Genomic DNA, 13,144 nt, shown 5'->3' on the forward strand with positions numbered 1-13,144 from the left:
AAACAAATGAGATCAATGTGTTCTAAAACCGGAGTTAGCTGCCATCATACAGTACATGAAATCTGTCGACCCAAAATCTGCAATCAGGGTTGACTCCAGACTGCAAAAATCTGGACAAAAGTTGTGTAGTGTATTCCAGCCATTACTTATTCAATTGACTGTCTACAGTAGGATTAGTTTGTGACGCACACTAACTATAAGTGTTAAAGACACTGGAAATGTTATGTCAACATGAAAAAAAACAAAAACAAAACGCAATATCTAATACCATGGCAGAAAAAAAAAAAACAATTGGAGTTTTAAAAACGATACAAGACATTTTTTGAAAAAATAGTTTTAATCAGATTTTACTCAGCAAAGCACTTGCTTACCTAACAGGCAAAAACCATAATGTCTGTGATTCTGATTGTTAAAGGTACTTGTTGTAGAGCCGCTCTGTAATACAAGTTCAAATCTTAAAATATTTTAGTGAAGAAAAAAAAAAAAAACTTAAATCAAATATTTGATCAGGAAGGCACAGTAAATGAACAGGCAGTGAGATCACGACAAAATAAAATGGTTTAAACACACATACAGATATAGGGGTGTATTTTCATAATAACCACAATCATAGAGCTGCTCCAAATTCAAAACAATGTGCATTTAGAAAGATTTATGTTAAAAATGCTGTTTTTGAGTTCAAATATTTCTTTTTATGTTTCAAAGATATTATACAAAATGGTTGGTGCTTTTAAAAATTATGTGCTGCAGATTTCTTTGAGTGGTCATATAAAAACAAATTTTGTAGGATAAACAAATAAAGACATTAATTACGATAAAACAAAAATGTCATCATCAGATGCTTCTAAGAAAGCTACTCACAGATGAAGTAAAAAAATTAAAAATTCAGACCACAAGCAGCTCTTCATGGACAAGTGCAGGGTCCGTAAAATAAGCATTACTCTCTTAATTACCATAAAATCAAAAACAATACTTTGTAATCTCTCAATTTCTGTACATTGTTACTTTGGCACTGAAGCTGTCAGGTTCTCTAGTAGCCACAGCTTGTGAGATTTGGTCGTCTCTGCTAAAAAAAGGAAAAGTTTAAGCTGGAGCGATGCTCTAGGCCAGAGACAATTTAGCCCGCCGCAGCTTTATCCTCAGTTTAAAATACAGGTACATGGCGACCAGGCACATGGTGGAGAGGAAGTACAGCAGGACACACAGGCTCACATCCAGCCTGGAGAATCCCACGCTGAGCATGGACATCCAGCGCTTGCTTTGGGGTCTGGGGTTCGGTTCTATCCAGAGGTTCTCTTCCTGGCTTCCCAGGTCTCGCTTCACCCTCCAGCCTCCCTCGAACTGGAGCTCTTCTGCATCCTCCTTCTTTTGCAGACTCCTCCGTCGCACTACGCCAGACATGGCTGCAGCTTGAAGGGCTTTGGCTTTATAGTGTTGGCTTACAAAGGAATCCAGGTCTACTATGTCCTCCTGGCGCTCCCGTAGTTTCAATCCCACAATTCTTGGCTTGTGTTGGGACTGCGGCCGCTGTGGCTTCTCCCACGGTGCCTGGTTATCGGTTGTGTCTGCTCCAGCCACCCCCATTCCCTCCAGCCCCGCAGGGTACGGCTCACCGGCCTGCTCCTCCAGTGCTGGCTCTTCCTCTTCCTCCTCCTCCTCCTCCTCCTCCTCCTGCTGCTCCTCTTCTTGAGGCTCTTCGGCAGGGTGGTTGTCGAGAACCTCTCGAGCTTTCCGTTCCATGGCTTTATTCTCCATCTGAGCGGCCATAATTCGGTTCCTCTGATGGGTGAGAACCTGGGTCTCGTCCTGCAGGTAGTCCATCAGAATGTGATCTGAAGAAAAGTAGTTTTGGAGGAAGGTCAGCACCTGCTCCTGGTTCCAGTGGTGCTCACCGGTCTTCTTTACTCCATGACAGCTAGGACACAACTCCGGAGACGGCCACTGAATCTTAGGGAAATGGGGGTCTTCACTGAGTTCTCCTGTGTGAGATCAGAAAAACAGTGAAGAGAGGAGTTTCATAAACCAAATCAACCACAAATCAAAAGAGGAGTTTTGACAATGAACTACTAAATCACAACTTTCACACCCGAAATTGTTAATCCAAAGTAATTCTTGAAGCCTATTTTAACAAGAAATCTCATTCTCATTACTGTATTAAACAACAATATCATGTAAATTGTAAAACATTTATACATCAAGGTAGTATTTATTGTAAAACCTTTAATTGATCCTGTTTTAAATCAAATTTTTGTATCTAATACAGTAAATAAAACTATTAAACTAATAAGTGCCAAATGAGAACAATTATTAAGAATGGACATTTAAAAAAAATGTATTAAAACAATGAGAATTTGAGGGCGAAACATGCTCAATTGTTGTGAAAATAATTCCATATAATTTCCCACTGCAAAAAGCCTAAAAGGCTTCATTTTTATATAATATTTATATGAAATCTATTATATATTTATGTTTTAATGTGACCTGGACATGTTTTCATGAGATTCACCTTCTAATCCCCATTTACAAGCGTCAAACATTGCTTAACCCAAGGTTAAAACTGGCTTTAATCCAGGTTAATAAGACAAATGATTTAACTTAGGGTTAAGTGGGAAAAGCCCAAATTAAATCAATTATGTTAGTTGACAGCTTAACATATACCTGGAGAATAACACTTCATTTCCCAGAATGTTCTAATTTACCTAATATATTATATGACCATTCATTTCAAATGTTGATGTCAATATTTAGTTTTATAAAAGTATCTGAAAACAATATTTTGTGGATTCAAATTGGTTTTAATTAGTTCAGAACAAAATTCATTCTGTATATCATAAAGTAATTGGGCATAATTAGCCAAAATGTAGCAAAACCAGGTGAAAAAATGGTTGAGTAACTTTTGAATTTTTGTTGCAATTCCTCCTCCTGTCATTCAAAATTCTTAATTTTGCCCAACCTTGAGGTGCTGTAAGAAACGAGTGTGTGTGTGTGTGTGTGTGTGTGAGTGTGTGTGACAGGTCTAAAGACATGATCAATAGACCTGTGGGCTCTCCCAGAGGGAGGATCGTGAAGATAATAGATGAGGTTGGGGTGAACAACACACCCCTCCCCATCCACATGCACACGCACCAGCCTCTTCTCTTCACACCCCCTATGAACATGCCACCATCTCCAAATTGAATATGAAAGCCAGCACCTCTGGGCTGCAGCTCTCCCTCTAATGAATTACTATTTTTTTCCCGTCAGATGTTTTCCTTTCCTCCCTCCCCCCAAAAGCCACCCGGACGAAGGCATTCGCTAATAAATTGCTTGTGGCGGATGTCAGGGGGTGGCCAGGACACTACAAGAGGTAGCAGCAGCGGTTAGTTTACATCCCTCCCCCATCTCTTACGTAGATTAATCTGATGTATATATGCATGTGTGGACGTACTCTGCATACCGCACTTTACATAAGAGATACATCAATTTTACTATGCGTCTAGGGGAACCCAGGGGTCTTTATGCCTCACACTGTGACAGCACTCATTTCTGGCTGTGATGTGATGCAATGCCTATGAAGATCTTACTTTTAATCATAGCGGCCTTCAGCACAGAGGTGACTTCAGCTGTAGCACTGTTAACATTGATACAAAAGCTTGCTGGGGCGGTACATTAATATTCATGCGTGTGAATAGGGATAAGGAGTCGTCATGTAGGACAGTTCCGGTAAGCGCGAGTGAATGTGAGTGCCGATGGGTTGGGGGCCAGGGCTCCTGTGTTCAGATGAAGGGTGGATTGGAGGACTTACTAAACAAATGCAAAACGAACATACTGCATAGGCTAAACCTCTTCTTGGGATTTTCAAAAGAACCATAGAAACTGGGGAATTGGAGAGACATAGGAAGAGAAAGGAAACAAGAGGCATGTTTGGAACTACTATACTATGACTAATTTCCAACTAATTTTAAATGAGGTGAAATAATATATGTCAAAATGCAATATACCTGACTTGATCTGGCACCATGAAACTTATCTGTCTTCCTTCTGTAGACGTCTCCCCCTCGACAAGTTGGCATCAGCGCTGGACTGAGGCCTGTTGCTTGGGCCTTTATGCCAGTTAAATTAATTGTGCAGCAGTGATACTAATAGGCCACTATTCATGCCTGGTTAGCTGTGTGTTTGTGTGCGAGATGGGAGGGAACTACTAAAGAGGCTCACGATTAGGAGGAGAAGGAGGGTCCCGCTTGGGGACAGAGAGGAATAAAGGGTGTTGGAGGGTGGGAGGCGGAAGAGGAGGAGGAGGGGGGGAGTGCCACCCACCTCACACACACTCTGAGTTAGCCACTTGGGCCAGAGATTACAAAGCAGAGGAAGGCTTGATGCTGGCGGCGTGGCGTGTGCCACCTGCTGTCCCAGGCGTCTGGGGAATAGAGGGCCGCGTGCCCCAGGCAGGAGACACTGTTGCTGTATCAATTGTCAAGCGGCAGGAACGACTCTCCCGGGACACAAGAGACAGTAAGACCTAATCAGCAGAAGTGACAGGGGACACAGAAGAGCCATAGGGGGACACGCATGGGGGGGACTTTTGTCCAATTATTCATGACTTCATGGCTGGTAAAACAGAACAGACGCTAAAGAGGCAGGAGACATCAAAAGAGGACAAACAAATGAATTAAGCAAGTGTGAAGAGAGGCAACTAACTCCCTTTATAGCTCTTCTGGACAACAGCCATGCAGGATGACAAGTTGTCAGAGAGATAACTAAGATTTTTAATTATTAAATGTCAACTCTGCAGACAGTTCTTTGCAGTCACTTTTATTAGTGAATTCTTGTAAGGTGGTAATAATGTTCTTATCAGAACAATAAATGAGTATAACTTCAAAATAAATTAAAACATTTAGATTTAAATGAATTCATTTAGCAGACCCTTTTTTATCCAAAGTGACTTACAAAACAAAATAAAATAACTAAATAAAAGAAAATGATAAAATGAAAAATAAGGGGAGCAACAGAAGGTGTGAGAAATAGAAAAAAAGGATGTATGTAAGTGGAGGGATAGAGAAAAAGAGAGATAGACGGATAGAAGAGAAGAGGACAGCTGGTGTCTGCCCAGAGGATCGTCGAATTAAAGGGATTTAAAGGGAAGAAGCTGCACTGGTGCTCTGGAGAGGGAAAATCCACCCAAAAACTCCTGGTGTGCTCTCTTCTTTTCTCCTGCTCTATATTATGGTCAGGAGTGACAGGACTAAATAATATCCTTGGTTAAAGATTATTTGTACACACTTAAAAGCCATACCAAGTGAAACTTATTGTACAGAAATAGTACAAATAAACCTGTCAAAAAAAGGTCTATTATGTTTTAAATTGTGAAACGATAGCCGATAGATATACTGTTCAAAATGAAGACAAAAAGTATTGTGACACTTTCTGCTCACATGAGCATGTCCATAGTTAATTTTGATGATTGACACCTATTGTTACTCTGCTAGGACGCCTGTGTGAACTTGAGGGGAACTGACTTCATACATCCACTAAATATAACCCTGACACCCAATGACTCCAATGGTTCAGTAAACATGCTCAGAAAGCATTTTAAATGCAGTGAATTCAATTTAAATTTGTATTTTCTAATTTTAAGTTGAAATAAATTTCAAAACACTGTCCAAAATTCATTTTGTGGCTACTGTATGCATGTGTTAGTCGTTAATGTTTAACACTTAACATTTGTTTACACTGAACATACTGACCTGTCAGGCGGTTGTTGACCCGGTTGTGGCGAGACCACAGCCAGAGGACAGCGTAGGACAGCGAGGTCACATGGACCATGCTCTCCAGGGCCATACTCTCAAAGTGAGTTGCACAGGACCTGCATCCGAAAAAACTGCTGACATAACCTCTCATCGCCTGCAACACTTCCTGAGGGTCTGAGATCAAGAAACAGAAAGAGAAGAAAGAAAAGAGGAAATGGACAAAAAGAGAGTAAAAGAGGAAGTTAAAAAATAATGAAAGTGTGATTGCAAAAGAAGTTCCAACTTTGGGTGCATGAAACATAAATGTATATCTATATAGATCTATGCATATCTATCTATCTATCTATCTATCTATCTATCTATCTATCTATCTATCTATCTATGATATTATAATTAGTGCTGTCAACATTAATGTGTTAACGCATGCGATTCTTTTTTCAGCATCCTTTGGCTAGCATTACATTATAAGATCATGCTCTTATTCATGCAAACGCTTTTAAACCATTCAAGCGTGACAAGACAAAATAGAAACTGCTGTCTGTGAATGTCCTGTCTATATGTGACACACAGAAAGACGCGCACCAGCATCGTGTGCACAGACAGCGCACCAGAATCTATGGGTTTGTGTGAGGATTGTTTTAAGTTCACTTAAACAATTTTTACTTGTTATATTTTTTGAAGCATAATAAATGCTAAAATTGATAGCTTTCAAAAATGTTTAAAATTGAAAAATAAAATAAATAATCAATTTCATTGAGACATCAGTAGCTGTATTAGTATACTGGCCTTCATTCATAAAAAATGCATAAAAAATATTTAAAATATACTGTCTTCATGTTGTTTCAGATTAACTGTGAAATTATTACATTATAAAAAATATATTAAAAATGTATATTAATATTTTATTCGTTTGACAGCACTAATTATAATATATCAATATTATATGTCATAACAAAAACAACCACAATAATAATGGCAACTGATAATAAAATATTTTTACGATATTATTGTATTACTTTCTCTATTAATTCTCATAATTAGCCTCATAACAATATACTACATTTTAAATTTAAAAAATAAATTATACATAATACAGCATTATGAACCTCTCCTGTAAAATGGTTACATATTGGTTACTTATGCATGAAAAATTCAGACACACAATGGGCCACCAACTAACCTCTCTCCAGACCCCAGATTACCCTACACTAATTCCTAAGCATCTATTCTCTCAAACACAGCACATTCTGAGGACAAGTCCCTGCAGGTACCAGGAGTGCGACAGGTCAGTTCTCACCCCGAATGCTCTCTAAGTTAGTTTAGTGTTGCGTTTAGTGCACTTCTTTCTTCTGTGTTTAGCTGGTGGACATAATCCAGAGCATTGCCAGTGGACAGATGGACACCCCGTCCCTGGCCTTCCATCTGCAGGTTACATGACCCCCCTCCAACCGCTCGCACAAACACAAACACGCATCCACACGCTGATGCCCCCTCCGCTCTTCTTCCGCCCACTGTAAGCTGCTGGATTAAGTGTGAGTGGAGAAGCTGTGTTCACTAGGTCTTATATTAACCCTTCAGATTCCAATAATCTAAACAAATCCCTCTCTTGTACCTACACACAATTACATTTCCAGCAGCAAAACAAGGCCCAAGAATAACAGTGGCACACTGGTTTCCTGGAATGAGACACTCTGGTGTGTATTTGTATTGGATCAAGAAGGATTTTTCAACTAAATGCACCATAAATGCTTGAGGAAAGCACAGACGGCCACACACAGCCTAATACAAATGCATGTCCGCCTTCCTTACACAATAGACAGGGCTCATCTGTCTACAAAGGGCCTTGAAGGTTGTGACACAGGGCAGCTGATGGCAGCTCTCGAGGTCACCAACAGGCCACATAATTCAGTCCCAGCTTCTTTAGACCACTTACAGAGTTTCATTTACACAAGCCTGAAACATATAAGGTCTGTAGCAGAAACCGCACAAAAATAATTACAGATCAACAAAGCAGACTGTGTGACACGTCTCCTGACTGATGTTTCATTGATTTGTTCTTTTAACATATATTGCATTTATGAAAGATAGTGTTGCTTTTTACAAGGCTGAAATAATTAAAAAGTCAGCATGAAATCAAAATGGACCTTTTTTACTAATAGATTTACATTTGTGCATTTGGCAGACGCTTTTATCCAAGGCGACTTGCAGTGGGCTCCACAAATATTGGCATCCTTGGTAAATATGAGAAAAACCGAGTTTGCCATTTCTCCTCTTAGTCTTTCATTCAAAATATTCACAAAAATGTACCCTTTAATTGAAGTTAATTTACACAAAATATAAATAAGGAATAAATTAAATAAATATGGTTTTCTCCAAAATATGTATGCCAAACTTTAGCATATTCCCATGGTATGTTTCTAAGTTCATCTTAGTGATCACGAACACTTAAGTGATAAGGCATGACTTCCTGTTTCACTGGGCTCTAAATATGAAGTGACACACAGGCCAAATTCCTCATCCATCACTATGGGAAAGACCTGAGAACACAGTAATGATGTGTGACAAAAGGTTGTTGAGCTGCTCAAATCATGAAATGGCTATACGATAATGGTTAAATTGTTGGAGTACTCTTTTCCACTATCTGGGCAATAATTAAGAAGTTTAAATCAACTGGAGATGGAAACAATCAACCTGGAAGAGGAAGTGTGTATATTGGCCCCACATGTACTGAGCAGGATAGTTTGAGTCACTAAAACCTGCAAGGATCAAAGTATTTAAGATGCTAGTTGGGTCTTGGGGTCAGAAAGTCTACAAAAGTACGGTTACCTATATAACCACAACCTGTTTGGTAAGGTTGCAATAAAAAAAGTCTTTGTTGACATCAAACAGCAAACCCATCCACCTGAAGTTTGCCAGGCATTACTGGATCTTTCAGTGGAACTGGGCTTTATGGTCAGATGAGACCAAAATAAAGCTTTTCGTAAAAACAATAGAGGTGGGTTTGGCATAGACAGAAACCTAGCCATGTAGAAAAATACCTCATCCCCACAGTGAAGAATAGTGGTGGATCTTTAATGCTGCGGAGCTAATTATCATCCAAAGACCCTGGACAGGATACATCGTATCATTAGGTACCATCAGGTACCTGGAGATTTTAAATCAATATCTGACCGACCGTCAGGAGGCTTAAACTGGGTCGTGGTTGGATCTTCCAGCATGACAATGATCCAAAGCACATCTCAAACTTAACAACAGAACAGTTCACTGACCACAGAATGAAGGTTTTCGTCATAGACACAGCAGTCCCTGATCCAAACCCCATAAAAAACCTGTGAAGAAAAGAGTCCACAAGCAGACCTCTGAATCTGAGGAATTGCCTCAGATTTCTTGCTATGTGTTCATTAACCTTAAATCTTGGTAAAGGGAGGTTGCACAAAGTATTAAATGAAGGGGTGCCAATAATTGTGGAAAACATATATTTCAGAATTTTTTTCTTTTTTATGATAGGAATATTTTTCTTTCATCTATTTGACTTTAATTAAAGCTTAGATTTTTGTAAATATTTTGAATGAAAGACTAGGAAGAGAAATTGCAAAAACAAATGTTCACGCACGGTTTTGCACATTTACCAAGGGTGCCAATATTTGTGGAGCCCACTGTACATTGCATTTATGGTATACATTTGATAAGTTCCATGGAAATCGAATCCATGGCATTAGCTTGCTACTGTTTGGGCTACAGGAAAGCTGTTTTTGATCTTATTGTAAAGATCAGTACACATTATTACAAAGAAAAATCTTTCATGAAAATGTAATAAGCAACTTTCCTTTTTCGGATGATGCCACCAAGGCCACACAAAACTAACCAATTCTGGGGAAAAAAAAAACACACACCCACTTTTCACAATAATATTCATTTCTAATAAATAAAATTGTTTTAATATTCTGTTTTACTTTGAAATATGCCATTTTATGTAGTCTGGGCTAGTTACCAGAAGGTTTAAGGTTTGAGCCCCACAAGAGACGGTCCATATCATCATTGTGTCTTTGAGCAAGACATTTGGAAGACTCCTACTTACAATGTTTAAAAAAAGAAGGGAGCATTCTGTTAATAAGTTAATGTGTGGTCTAGTTAAGGTGCTGTGCATATTATTAGTACCTGTGCTGCCATTTTCTTTAGCCTGCACCGTAAGCACATGGAAGAGTTGCCAAACAGCACAGGGGTATCGACGGTATTGGGGTTGAGATCCCTGGCAGCCCACCCACTGAACACCTTCAGGCAAAGCTGCATCGCTCGACTTAAAAAAAACACACACATACAAAGATGGAGTCTCAATTGACTAGTGCTTCACTTAAACGACAAGAATCAATTGAAGTCAATCAATTTTCCTTTCAGTCACTCCTCAAATGAAGTAAGGTGGATACTGCAATTAAAGCAGGTATGAGTGTTACAGGAAATGAAAGCTCCTCAATCATATTTCATTTAATGCGTAAATAAAAGCAAATATCAAACAACATTTAAACTCTTTGGTCTGGTTTGCAGAGTCACTCAGCTGTTGATTGGTGGGCGTGTCTATAAGAGGCGATGATCTTGATGACACCAGCCCTTTTCCTTATGGAATGCCTTCCTACTTCCTCATTGATTCATTGACTGGGTGGCTAAAAGCTTATGATGTCACTAACTGCTCCAGAGTATGTTTGTGTATGTAGGCACGGAGCCTCAAGACAGCATTATATAATCTTGTTTAACCAAAAATGAAAATTCTGTCATCATTTACTTTCTTTCTTCACAAAATAAGATATTGTAAAAAATGTCAAAAGTGTTTTTTTGTCCATACAATGAATGGACGCCACTAGGGTCCAATGTTGTTTTGTACCCCATTGACTTTCATTGAACATTCTTCAAAATATCATCTTTTGTGTTCTCCAGAAGTAAGAACACCTTGCCAGTTTGGAACGACACGACAGTGAGTAAATGATGACGGAATATTCATTTTTGTATGAACTATCATTTTAAATAAACGCAGCTCTTTTGCTAAAATTTGAACATCTTACCATAGCGTATCATCACTATGCCTTTGCCTTATGAAATTGTTTTTATGCAGCCTGCATGTGATGTTGAATGTCATGTATTGAAATTGTGCTTGCAACAGCTTAAATAGTTTAAATAAATGTTTTAATAAATTTAAATGAGTGACAGTATCCCAATACACTGACCTCATGACCCAAGACTAAGTGGAGAAATGCTTACATCGAAGTATTGACCAATTCGGGTACCTTTTCAAATAAATGCAGTACTTTACTATATCAAATGTCTGGTTGTCAAAATTCTAATTTATAACTTCTAATATAGTCATAAATGGCAATAAAAAATGAAAACCAGAGCATTTTCTGAGATGTTCTGCTCAGGTAAGCTTGACTAACCTTTGCAGCATTGTCCAGCACATCTCTCAAATCGCTGTATCTGATCTCTGTCCCCTTCTGTAGTTGTAACCAGTCGTTCATGGTCTTCAGTGCACTCTTTACAAACGGACGACCTGGGAAATACTACACAAACAAAACAAGCACACACACACACAATCACACACTTATGTTTGGGACTGGGCTAAGCTAAAGCATCTCATCATTTACATAAGTTCTTTTAAACCTTATAACTGTGACAGCTATTTCTGCAACGCCAGTAGCTGTTGTCAAATGGTGAGATCACTAGATTTGCTAATGTGCTACTAGAAGACGCTAAGTAACAGTGAAAGTACACATTACAATGCTCTGAAGAGTTATAGTCATGAGAATATGTTCCTTTATATTATATATATATATATATATATATATATATATATATATATATATATATATATATATATATATATATATATATATATATATATATATATATACACACACACATATACATATATATATATATATATATATATATATATACACACACACATATACATTGATCACAGTTACAGGACATGCTAACCTTTATTAAATGTTGTACAAAATAATAATAATAATAATAATAACAATACTAACAACAACAATAATTATTATGGTCATAATTTAGATTAGGGTCTATTAACTATTAGCTACAACTTTTGCCTCAAACTAATTATAGAAACTAATATTAATAGTTAGTAAAGTAGTTGTTAAGTTTAGGTATTGGGTAGGATTAAGGGATGTAGAATATGGTCATGCAGAATAAGGAATTAATATGGACTTTATAAGTACTAATAAACAGCCAATATCCTAGTAATATGAATGAAAATAAGCAACTAGTTAATAGTGAGAACTGGACCCTAAACTAAAAGTGTTACCACTATTATTATTTTTATAATCGATCAATAGTTATTAATTATTATTTATTGTTAAAATAAATAAAGTCTTCTTTTTTTCTGGTTAAAAAACAACTTTCAATGATACATTTAATACTACTTTTTCAAGCAACTAGTAAAGTAACGCATTACATCTAAATTTACAACAAAGTATCTGAGACACTTTTCAAATAAGTAACACAAGTTACTTTGTTTTCACAATTATTGACTGACACCTCTCCTGTCCACATGTTGAGACAAATCGGGAGTAAGTGTAGAGGCGCTGTATAAAAAAGATGAAATGCAAACTCAATATTACAAACCTGTAATAATTTAATATGTTAAATAACAAAAATATACTTTATGTATTTAATCTCACATTATTAACCAATGTCTTTGCTGCTGACCTTTGAAGATCCAATTCAACCATACTAATAAGCAAAGCTGACTTTAGAATAACCTCATATTTGTGTTTCAGGTTGTTTTTTTTTTTATGGCTGAAGTAAGTGTTTCTTCTCCTGCATCCTATTTTTCTGCAATATTGTAATGCATTACTTTTAAAAGTAACTTTCCCTAACACTACTACTACTACTACTACTACTACTACTACTACTACTACTACTACTACTACTAATAATAATAATAATAATAAATATTATTAATACAATGACATTACAAAGAATAATTATAATAATATATTATTCAAATTAGTTTTTTTAAACCAATGAAACTAATTATTTAATAATAAAATTAAATATTAAGTCTTCTTTTTCCTTCAGTATTAAAAAGCAACACTGAATGTACTATTGGTAGATGCACTTCTTTCTTACACCAGTGCAAATTTTATAGTGTTAAAGAATGTGTGTGTGTGTGGAAGACTCTAGAAGCTCAGTGAAGTAATGACCAGCCTGAGCCATGTGGCACGAGGGAATGGACAGATTCAATGGCCCTGGACGGACGCCAGTGCTGACCTTACAATTCTGTGTCTGAGCTGGGGCCACAAAGCCAACGCTAACACTCCGTCATGGCCCCATAAACACAGCCACATTAGTGCAGGCCAATGCCCGTGTGTGTGTGTGTTTGTGGGGAGGCCCCACAGGAT

At 37.6% G+C, this 13,144-nt stretch overlaps 1 protein-coding gene across 1 annotated transcript in view; it reads right to left on the reverse strand.

Annotated features, from left to right (window-relative positions):
- Positions 1–324: 324 nt before the first annotated feature.
- qsox1 (quiescin Q6 sulfhydryl oxidase 1) overlaps positions 325–13,144 on the reverse strand; it is a 31,413-nt gene continuing 18,593 nt past the window's right edge. The window contains exons 9-12 of the mRNA XM_079897296.1: positions 11,150–11,272; positions 9,885–10,023; positions 5,724–5,900; positions 325–1,979 (exon numbers count right to left, since the gene is read on the reverse strand). Coding sequence (XP_079753422.1) covers positions 1,102–1,979; positions 5,724–5,900; positions 9,885–10,023; positions 11,150–11,272 — 1,317 coding nt within the window. The 3' untranslated portion in view covers positions 325–1,101. The remainder of the gene's footprint in view (positions 1,980–5,723; positions 5,901–9,884; positions 10,024–11,149; positions 11,273–13,144) is intronic.

Source organism: Squalius cephalus (assembly GCF_949319135.1).
Source record: "Squalius cephalus genome assembly, chromosome: 16".
NCBI lineage: Eukaryota > Metazoa > Chordata > Actinopteri > Cypriniformes > Leuciscidae > Squalius > Squalius cephalus.